The sequence below is a fragment of the Vanessa cardui genome, chromosome 13 (genome assembly GCF_905220365.1).
Source record: "Vanessa cardui chromosome 13, ilVanCard2.1, whole genome shotgun sequence".
NCBI classification, from domain to species: domain Eukaryota; kingdom Metazoa; phylum Arthropoda; class Insecta; order Lepidoptera; family Nymphalidae; genus Vanessa; species Vanessa cardui.
Window position 1 is genome coordinate 8381891 of NC_061135.1, and position 12460 is coordinate 8394350.

The window sequence follows — 12460 nt, forward strand, 5'->3', positions numbered from 1 at the left end:
TTAGTGTATAGCTACATCAAATGCACGGATAAAATTAGATATTCAATAACGGAAAGGGGGGTCGGAGGTCCGCCATTTTGGAACTTCGCTCGGGCGAGGGATACAGGCGAGGGGGACTGCGCATGCGTAAACTAAGCACCCGCACCCTGTCTGTAGGGCCGGGACCTTACCAAATGTGATGTCAAAAAACAAGTTATTCTCTCCCCTCATTCCACTAACCCAGTACGTCTTAATAAATGCGATTAATGATTAACGCCCTGATTTCTGTGAGTCACCAGTGATGTGTTGTATCAACGATCTCAGCGCAACTATCTACAGGCAGTGCAGTTTCAACCAGACGTTTATCTTGTGAACAATGACAATGAGTGGGTGATCTTCAAATGATTTATTGCGATAACCGCTGCTGTTGACGATGGTTTAACGAATTAATTTTGTACTTTTAGTTTATCTGAACTGATATGTTAATTGCGATTAATGTTCGTGAAGTTTAAGTGAATTGCTTTGTGGTGGTGAAACATAAGCGGGTGACCAAAATATAATGGGATGACAGGAAATACGGATTCATGGAAAAGGTTTGGCGTCGAGTCGGGCTCCATTCCTCCCGAAAGAAAAGGGATGGAAGTGGAACTAGTAGGGAAGTGACGTCATCGGCTCCGCCAGAGGCTGAGTACCAAAATATCCACACATTACGAACAGCTGATTTGATAAGACAGAGGCAAGGGGAAGAAAAGTCGACGCTTCGTTCGTCTTACATCATACGGAACGGTGATAATTTCATCTTGGTTGAGAGACGACGACGTAGACGACGCAGAAGTGGTACTAGGGCATCATCAGGTGGCAGGCACCACACTCCACCTGTGGAGGAAAACACTCGCACGGAACAGAAGCGTCGACCTCCAGCCAAATTGAAGATATTCGGCATCCAGTGGCCGTTGCATTCGAGTGATTCTAGGCAAGTACTATATAAGTATTTCAAGTATTTACCAGTACATGAATGGTTCGCAGTTTTGTTAGCCATATGTACGGTAGATTGCACGACATGATTACCACTCGACTTATGTAAACTTACAATCCCGTTCGATGAACGCAGTCATTCGAATTGATTGCAGATCATTGATTCGATAATGAGGATTCATTTGTTAATTAACAAGCCTTTTAGGTTAAAGTCGAGTAAGCAAATAAATGGATTAATGTAATCACTAATGTATGATAAATTATTCGTTAATCATTACGAAATCACCGACACTGGCTGTTTTCAATGAAAATAATCTTATTTTCTTTCTTGTTCTCATAATTATTTAGATTTGTTAATGATGTATTTCTATGTCAATTGTCATTATTAACAATACTTTATTGCTATTGAGAATACTAATTAATAAAATATTGACAGTCATTTAAATAATTGTTTTTCTATAATATCAAACGATTAAAATAAAGAAAATATGGCTTGTAAATATTGCGAATATGCATAATTGCATACTTTTTTGCAAAACCTTTTTTTTTACTTTTTTATAAGCCAATTATTACAAAAATTTAATATTTATTTAAGTTTGGATCACACTATATAATAAACTAAAAGAGTTACTAAATATCCTAAATATGAAGTACAAACAAAAATAAGCATACGAAATCGAGCAAATATATTAAATTATTAATCGACAGAATGTAGCCATGATATTAATAAATATGGAGGGTTAAATACTAACTAGATTTAATTTGAACTTAGTTGGCTTCTTGATAATAAAACTGCTGATAGGATTTTATAATGTTTAAGAGAAAATCTATACGACTAAGGTAAAAAGCCGGTAGACACATCTATTTTTTTTATAATTTTGTAATTTTTTTTTATTAATTAAAACTTATTTTCAAATGCTATACGAAATATGTTTATTGAACTACAGATCGAAGAAGATTTTAATTTTTAAATTTAGATAACATAATTTAACAATAGATGCCCTCTGTCTTTTTATTTTAATCGATATAGTTTACTTTAAAATAGGTACGATATTATATGGGGTATTTAAAATGGACATTTAATTAATTTATTTTTAAAAATATATATTTTGTTAAATTAGTCATTTTACATTAGTTCTAGTAATTAATATGAACGATTGAATATATAAACTAACCGTTTATCTTTAATAATTAAATCTCTGCTTTTAATAATATCACTTAAGATGAAATAAATTCCAAATTAATTTAAACTCAAATTAACATTTTTTATAAATTAATTGCCGTATAATAAGCATAATATATTAGTGTTTTTTTTAAATATATTGTTATAGTTGATAAAATGATAACTTCATAAGTTACCGTATAGTGCGATGAACCCGAATCAACCTTTCAATAATTTCTGTGACAATTGCTATAAATAGAATCAACTGATTCTATTTCATAAAGTAGTCCGCTAACTAGTTAAGATATTCGGATTTGATAAATATTTTAGACTCATTATTCATACTTCTATATCTTCTATAATAAGGTATAATACTAGAAGAGTAATTACATTTGTTTGTAAGAAATCGATAGACTCTAAAACATGGAGCCGATTTTATTAATATTTCCTTCATTAGAAAGCAACTTTACTGAAATTATTACGACTTATTTTTTTTTAGTATTAATAAAACATGCCTGAAATATGGTAATTTGTCAAGCCAGAATTAAAGCGCTAACGAACTATTTTAATCACGCGCTAATAATATAATAATTATAAAGACAGACTAGTTTACTACTACTGAGTAATTTTAGTGGCTTATAATAATTGTTTATAACAAAAAGTAGAATGGCTTTTCAACACAAATTAAAGCCATGCAGGCGAAGCCGCGTTTTCAGTTAGTTTTGTGTATAAAACGTTGTATATTAGTTTTCTTTAATAATAGAGCACGAATTTTAGAAGAATGGAATTTTTTTTGAGTATTTTTAACCGAACCTAAACCTATAAATACATGGTCATGACGCGGTTTTTCCGATAAGTCACCGACAACTTTATAGCTGAGTATTTGTAGTATCAAATTGTCCAAACGTAAAAATATATTGAGGTCCTATTTGATGAAATACGTTCCTCTATTGCTCTATCTCTATTTCTTTAGAGTAGAATTGTTAATTTTAAACATGATAATAAGCCTTTTATCTTGGCTATTAAGTTAAACAGCATGAAATATGTATTACAGTTATTAAATTTACCTACCATGTTTTTTATTTTTGTTTGGTGGCGCTCGATATTTCGACATTATCTACGAAAGTCTTGTTCACGAGACTTAAAATCTTACATGCAATATATACTATGAAAATAGCATAATTTTAATAATTTTGCTAACATTTCCAGACATACCTCAATAACCCGTCGTTTCTGCCGTGGGCGCCGTTCGCGGGAGGACAACGAGCTCTACCGCTCTAACAGCTTCAAATTCGAGAGGTTCGCGCGCGAACAGCCAGCTGATGAATTCAGCACTGGATCACAGGTTAGTACAGTGATTGCATTATATTTATTTTACGAATGAATAATGTAGAGGGTAGTAGGTATATAAGATAGTCAATCATACGAAGCGTGACTAGCTCGATGGTTTACAGGCTGCCTAGCGATGTAAAAAGTCGCTGGAATGATCCTAAGCCAGCGATAAGCTTCATTAATATGTGTAATTTCTATTATTCTTAAAAAAAAAACGGGCAAAACCTTTGAAATATATTCTACAAGACTTATTATCGACATAGGTGTGCAGAATGTTACATAACTCTACTGCACACCTGCTCTACTGCATATTCTGTTGTTATTAACGAATGTCTAAAAAGTTATCCGTTTGTTCATTTACGCTTTGACAATAGGAATATTTTGTATCGCAATTACACTAAAAATAGTGCCCTTACTGCCAGTATCCATAAGCATGATTAAAAACAGGTTATACATATACAGTGTTATACAGAACCTTTTGACCATTGTTTGATAAATACTTTTTAATTTATTTAAAAACTTATAACGTAGATAGTTAGAGCTGTTTCGTCTAATCTCATAAAATATTTTTTATTTCATATAAACTGATAAGACGTACTTTCAATCCGCGTTTGTTATCACCGGTATGGTGAAAATAATCTGTATTGATACAGATTCTTCTGACCCTACCGGCTGCTGTAACTAAGTTATAAATATATTTTAATATTCGCTGTCTTTATTATCAGGCCAGTGATTTAAATTAAAGCTCAGAGCTCGGAGGTCGAGATTGGGCCATTAAATGAATTTCTTGTACCTCTGCGTAGGTACTTGTACGAGAGTAATTGTAATCACTGAACACTATAAATTGAAGATTTTTCGAAATCCCCCCTGGAATTGGGTAAAAGTCTTTTTTGATCTGTTTAACATAACGAAAATCGCTTATTTGGAATCCAGTTGGTGATGGGAATGCTTAAAGAACGTGTTCATAAATCTTTATCTCAAGTATTATATAAGATGACCCAGTGGTTATAACGAGTGCATCTTAACCGATGATTGCGAGTTCAAACCTAGGCAAGCACCACTATATATGTATGTGCTTAATTTGTGTTTATAATTCATTTCGTGCTCGGCGGTGAAGGAAAACATCGTGAGGAATCGTCTAATTTCATCGAAATTCTGCCACATGTGCATTCCACGAGCCCGCATTAGACGCTGTTCCAATGCGGGGGTTGGTGGAATGCACAATGATGGTGGAATATGTTCCAAACCCTCTCCTTAATGGAAGAGGAGGCCTTATTCCAGCAGCGAGAAATTGATAGGCTGTTACTTTGCTTTTTCTTTAAGTATTATTACCTCGAAGCGTGAAAAAAGTAGCTTCAAAGTAGGATCAAGCTTCCTTCCCACTAAATTTAAAAAGCCCTAGTATAGCCGGGGAAGCGTAACCGTCCGAAAGAATTACTTTCGCGTTTATAATATCTAGTAATATATACCTATATTATCTGTACTAATATTATTTAATGGTATATTTCAGAAGTATTTTTTTAAATTGAGATCCTAAGGAACTCTTTTAGATTTACGAAGTGTTGTCGTCTTCTAAGGATGCGTTCACCGTGAAAGCGTTACCCACTTATCTAGATGAGTCATCTCGCCTACAAAGGGCTCGTTTCATGGTCTGCTTGCGTTGAGATTTCCGTAAGTCACTTTTTAAAGTACGCTACAAGTTGTGTGTAAATTGAAAATATAATATGTTTTTCTTTTTTTTATGCGGGGTCTTATATTTATATTTACTTTTTTAATGTTTCCAATGAAAAATCGTGAAAGGGCTAAATTTAATTAATTTATAATATATCTTTCTGGGCTCGCCTTATGATGCTCTAAGGAAAAATTGAAGTGTCTCTAAGCTTAACTAAAAGAAAGTAAAACAATTTATTAATAGATTAACCACATAGTTCATTCATTCATTCAAATACTATATTTATTTATATTATAGGGTATTAAGGGCATTATTTTGTATGCAGAAAGTAATCATAAGCTATCTCTAAAGCTCAATTCTATTTTTTTTTTCACTCATTTACAGGTAAATTATTTTTGAGTGCTAAAGGGTTAAAATGTATTTATAATATATCATTTTGTTTATTAATACTACACTCGTGCGAAGTTAGTGCGGGTCGCTACTTATTAAAGTAACAGTAGGCTAGGTTTTAAAAATACTGTAAAAATAAGTATTTGTTTTATCATATTTGATTCTAATTTTAATAAACATACTATCTAAACGAATGTCCTCAGTTACTTTGTCACGGCTGCCAGTGGCGACCGAAATCGTTGAAACTGGTCATGACGCAGGCTGGAACTCAAAGAAAGGACATACGCGGAGGATATTTTAACTTTTAGGTTTTTAAATAAACGTTATAAAAATGCAAATTGCTGTTGACAATTTGAAAATAAACTAATTTTATCATTCATCATATATTTATGATATAGAATCAAATCGTTTAACTGTCAAACAAAAGTCTTTACTTTTTTTTTATGGTATAGGTTGGCGGACGAGCATATGGGCCACCTGATGGTAAGTGGTCACCATCACCCATAGAAAATGATGCTGTAAGAAATATTAACTATTCCTTACATCGTCAATGTGCCACCAACCTTGGGAACTAAGATGTTTCGTCCCTTGTGCCTGTAGTTACACTGGCTCACTCACCCTTCAAACCGGAACACTACAATACTGAGTACTGTTATTTGGCGGTAGAATAACTGATGGTGGTATCTACCCAGGCGGGCTTGCACAAAGCCCTACCAACAAGTGGTATGTTTTAATTTTATGTTTGGACAAAATAATACTTTTTGCTTATTTGTGTGAAAGATATAATAAAAAATCCCACGTCCTATATCGTTGACCATTTCGTTTATATTGTTACTAGCGCCATCTATTGTCACCTGTCTGACTTAACGTATTCTATCAGGGTCCTATCGTCTAGTCATATTGTGAAGCGACCTGTGAAATAACACACGTGTACGGCCATAGATGGCGTTGTTACCATATGTTTACTGCATTTCAGAGTTTTGTCAGAGGGCGCTTTTTGTATGCATTTTCGTATCATTCCCGTGGAATTTAATTGTAATCTTAATTTATCATAATTTTAACTTCTATCTTGGATAATTTTATATTTTCTGAAGGCATATTTTTAAGTCCGTAAGAGTAAATTTTGTCAAACTAACGAATTATGTGGACTATTACAATGAAGTTAAAAGTTTATTCAAAGTTCAAATATAATTCTTTAATTATATTCTCTTTTTTATAATATAGGCAAATTCACCATCTGGTGGTACATGCACCACCAACCTTAGGATATAAATATTACCCTTAGGCCTGTAGATACACAGGGTCACTTAACTTTCATATTGGAACACAACTATACCCAAATATTACTGTATGGAGGAAGAATATTTGATGAGCGGGTGGTATCTACACAGACAGGCTTGGAAAACTTTTCTTTCAATTATTTGTTCTTTCCCTTCTTTACTTCAATTTTATAATTAATTTTATTATAAAGTAATAATATTTACAATCCATTTTCTATTAACTTTAAAAACATTTAATAATATTTACAATTATAAAGTATCGCATATATTTGGTGAGTCACGATATTATATGGACCTATATTTATGTCGGCTTATAAATTACCTACACATGTTGCGTTGAGGGAGTGGACATTAATATCATTAGTCCGATCAATTATATTCACTTAATACACGGAGACATATGTACGTTTAAATGGTAAACACAAAAACATTATAGAATTTATGAATAAGAATTATTTTATTAAAACTTGACAATTTATTTTAATTCATAAAGATTATAGATCCGATACGATACAGTCGAACAGAAAATGTGTTACGATAATTCGATAAAGTTGGGGTTTCAAATTCGGATAAAAACCACTAAGTTCTATAAATTCTCTATATGTAGTAATTTTTATTATTATATTTTTTATATTGTATATAGATCGACAGGCAAATGGGTCACCTGATGTTAAGTGGTCAACATCACCATGAATGACAAGCGCTGTACAAATTATTAAATATTACTAATTATTACTATACTACTTAATATTCCAAATTTAGTAGCTAAGATATATCCCTTGTCCCTTTAGATACACAGATTCGCTTACCAATTAAACCAAAATGAAAATCAAAATATACTTTGTTGAAGTAGGCTCTTACAAGCACCTTTGAATCGTCATTTTACAATACTATATTTGGTGAAGTTACCATCGGGATATAGATTCTACCGAGAAGAATCAGCAAGAAACTCAGTAGTTACTCTTTTCAAATATTTAAAATACTAAGGTCGTTAGTTAAATACATTTATCTCTCTCTCTCCTGGATCGGTGTCATGTGTGTGTGGTAACTACCCAGGTGAGCCCTACCATCAAGTAAATTATTATTAAAAGAAGAAATATTCAATACTTTAAATCATGAAATCTAGTAGGTATGTGTAGTATTTTCAACCAACTTCAAAAAGGAGGAGGTTATCAATTCGTCTGTATTTTTTTTTATTTTTTATCACAACCTTTTTAGTGATAGCCGTTTTTATTTATACTTCTTTGAATAAATCATATGGTATATTTAATTACCTTTCCTCTCGTATTGATTTATTTTGCTTGGTATCTTAAGGTAGAACTTTTATACTTGTTATTTTTTAAATAAATTTCTTATAAACACGATATCTGAAACTAAAAGTCATCAATAACATTGACTATCTAATATCCTCGACAGCCCTCACACCCTATATAAATCACGTTACTCCCAGCGATTGCGATTGCCTCATCAACATACTAATGCGATGTACCAGATGTTCCCTGTCTAATGAAATCGGCTAGACTGATGTATTTACCATTTTCATACTTTCATTTTGATTCTGAATAGGGATATGAAAAAAAAGTAAAAATTTGTTTACGAATTATGAGATTTACCATTCTGAGTCCTTTATATATCATGCTAGTTGCTCGTCCTGACTTCACTTGGCTGCGTTACAGATTCTGACATAGATGTTATTTGCGAAACTTTAACCGTTTACAAACAACATTTATCATTGTTATTCCTCCTATATGGGCTTATTAACAATGGAATATATTTTTCAAATCGAACTAGTAGTTCCTGAGAATAGCGCGTACAACCAAACAGATCAACCAACAAACTCTTCATCGTTATAGCATTAGTATATATTACACGAACATGAATTACAAAACCTTTGACACTCGTCACGTCAATAGCCTGAATTTAAAGCGGGTAAAACTGCGGTGCGAAGCTATTTATATCATACTAGTACTTGCCTGCGGCTTCGCTCGTGTTTTACAGTGTTGGTTGTCATGTGTTGTGGATAAGTTGAGTTGTTTCGTTAGACTGTACAAAAAACGCCTCCTCAATTTTTAGTGTAGATAAATGTGTACATATTTGTAAAATTATTTTGGTTTAGTGATTGCTTTCGGTGTTTTGTTTATTATTTGTGTTCTTTTGTCATTGAAATACGAATTTTTGTATCCAAATATGTTTAAAACTATATATGTTATAATCGACATAAACGATTATCGCTTTCCCAATACGGAGTGGTCCTAGACGGCGTTATCCATAATAATTATAAGTTTTTTTTTATGGTATAGGTTGACGGACGAGCATATGGGCCACCTGATGGTAAGTGGTCACCATTACCCATAGACAATGACGCTGTAAGAAATATTAACTATTCCTTAAATCGTCAATGCGCCACCAACCTTCGGAACTAAGATATTAGGTCCCTTGTTGCTGTAGTTACACTGGCTCACTCGCCCTTCAAACCGGAACACAACAAAACTGAGTACTGTTGTTTGGCGGTCGAATAACTGATGAGTGGGTGGTACCTACTCAAACGGGTTTGCACTAAAGCCCTACCACCAAGTAATAATAAAGTTAATTTTACTGCTCCAAGTAATTCTTCTCGGCTGAAGATGTAAACTTCTCCTGTAGTGATGGATCATGGCTTAAGCTCCTTATTAGCGTTATAACTAACGACTTTAAAAAAATAGTGTCATAAAATTGTAATAAAATGCAAAACCTTATTGATTGATAACAAATAAAATATAAAACCTGATGAAATATAATACCTGATGGTATGTGTTCACCACAGTCCACTGACATCGGCAAGAATAAGATATTTTTATAAGGGACCCTACATTGTCAATGTGGCTTGGTAACTGGCTAAATCCCGGTTTTAAACCGGAACACAACAATACTAAGTCTTGCTGTTTGATTAAATATATTATGTTAGGTATAGAGAATATTATTTTTCAGCAGGAGGCAATTTTATATTTTGATTGAAAAAAAGGGTTTCCTTAATGTTATACAATCTGAGTTTCTTTTTTTTTACCCCTTGTAAATTGTTTTATTGATTGGTTCAAGATACTGGCGTCAGATGCGACTGAGTAGTACTCTACTCGTATATTTTTAAAACATTCATTTAAAGTTTGCTAGACTGTGATAACCGTTTTTAAAACGACTTTTATAAAATAACTGCAAAACTTTAGATTCCAGCTTCTAGCCAAAATATTTAGTAAATAGACAACAAGTTTTTCAAGTTCATTCATTATTTTGAAAAATTAAAATAATAGCCTGTATAATGTTCCACTGTTGGGTTTGGAATATATATTGTTAATTTTTATCCACTGAAGTTTCATTATGGCGTTTTCCTTCACAGGCGACCATTATATTTATAAACCCATATTTAGTAAATAAATTTTAGGACTTCACTTTCATTGATGATTCGGTAAGAAATAATTTCAAAATCTAACAATTTTGGCAACTGACTTTACGATGATGCGCTATTTTGATACTTGAATCCTATAAATTTTATAATTATTAAAGTCGATGTCGCATAACACATTCTGTAATATTCTTTTACTGTCTCTACTGGTTTGGGTGTTCACGCTTTGTTAAGCGTACAATTGTTGTTGTTGGGTGTTTAAGATGCACGTCTTCTAATCATTAGCCCATAATGGCACTTGCTTAAATATAAATTTAATTGACTTTTAATTTGTATGAATGTGTTCTATATCAATACAATATTCATTTAAATGTAAATAGATTAAAAGATAGAGCAGATTGAATACTACATGAACCTGTAAATAGCCCAGTGTTGGGTTATGGCTCATTTTAAGCCATGTTTTGGGACATGCGTTGTGCTAATGCAAGTTGGTTGGATACAAGTAAGCACCGCTTTTTCTCTTTTCTAAATTGTAATTAAATTCACGCTCGCGACGAAAATAGCCCATCCTTTATTCATATAAAAGACAAGGCAATGTGTAAATTATTTTCACTGCAGCTAAATCATTGTTCATAAAATTAATTCAGTGATTTTAATCAATTAAATTTTAATAAATCGAACATAAATATTAAAGCTATGCATAAATACATAAGTAACGGGAGGCGATCGTCTTGGGTATTTTCATTATAAGAATACATTGTTTTCAGACATTATCCATACTTCCATACTAATATTATAACATTAGTATGGAAGTATGTGAAATGTGAAAGTAAATCTGTCTGTCTGCCTCGCTTACACGCCTAAACTACTCGACTGATTTAGATTAAATTTGGTACACAAATAGTCTAGAGCCTAAGAAAGGACATAGGCTATTTTTCAATTGGAAAGAAGTGTTGTAAACAAAAAGGTCTTACATCTAAGTAATATTTGTGAATATATTCATATTTTCTACGCGATCCAAGCAGCGGGAAACAGCTAGTAGGAATATATATATTCCAATGAAATTGAGAGTCAATTAATCATCAAAATCAATTCAAAAATAAAAGAGTTCTACAAATAAAAATATGTTAATATCATAAGCAAACAAAATTACGATCCTCCTCCTGTTTTGACATGGGTTCAAGCTTTACATTTATTTGTATTAACCACGCGGGGTAAGATATCTTCGAGACATTTTTTCGCCTTTATCGATAATCTTAATTATGAATTATTATACTAAATTATTTAAAGGCGCTAATAATTTAAGTATATTAAGCACCAACATTTATTTTGAAACTTTGTATTAGGTTCTCTATCTGAACCATCCTTTAAAGATTGGCGGACGAGCATATGTGCCACCTGATGGTAATTGGTCACCATCACCCATAGACAATGACGCTGTAAGAATATTGAATGTTTTTAATATATTTATTATTTATCCTGATGCCATTTATTAACCAAATAATATTCTCGAACAGGCATATTCCAATATGCTTCAAACAATGGAACCAAACAATTGAACCAAGAATGGTAGAGTAACGAAATTTTATAAATATTTTTTGTACATATTGTGTCACCGTCAGGAACGTACAGGCCCGTTCTGGTAGGTACCGCCCATTCATTTATTTTAGCGCCAAGCAGGAAACAACTGGAATGGTGAGTGACCCAATGTAATTACGACCACAAGGGATATAACATTACGTGGTCGGCGATTATTTGAGCCTGTAAGATATCATTTGTATTTTTTAAAGAACCAAATACAATAAGAATATCACATCGAGTAATAACTGTCTTTCTATATACAATTATATAAAAATCTATATACATAAAATAACATGTCGTGACTCATTCAGAGTCATTATCGTAAATTATAAAAATTAGGGCCATGAAATTTGGTGAGTATGATCGTTTTATTAAGTAGATATCCTCTAAAGAAGGAATTTTGGAAATTCTATCCCGAAAGGGGGGTGAAATAACGGTTGAAATTTGTATAGAAATGCGTCTTATTTTAAGATTTAAAATATGAAATTAAATTTACAAGTAAAGTTAATTTGTAATTCAACTGTCACGCGAGCAAAGCTGTAGGTAACTGTTAGTTATATAATAAAATAAAAGTAACATGGTTCACTTGCATTTAGTTTTAATATTTATATGACTTTATTAACTAATGTTTTAAAAAAAGGATAGGTACCTTAAAAATATAGGTATATTAAATGATAAAAACATTATAAAATAATTTTCCAATGTAATATATT

General features: G+C 32.3%; 1 protein-coding gene across 1 annotated transcript in view; it reads left to right on the forward strand.

Annotated features, from left to right (window-relative positions):
* The first annotated feature begins 146 nt into the window (after window positions 1-146).
* The window catches only part of LOC124534565 (serine/arginine repetitive matrix protein 2), a 175095-nt gene continuing 162781 nt past the window's right edge, over window positions 147-12460 (forward strand). The window contains exons 1-2 of the mRNA XM_047110473.1: window positions 147-952; window positions 3326-3461. Of these exons, the coding sequence (XP_046966429.1) occupies window positions 564-952; window positions 3326-3461 (525 nt within the window). The 5' untranslated portion in view covers window positions 147-563. The remainder of the gene's footprint in view (window positions 953-3325; window positions 3462-12460) is intronic.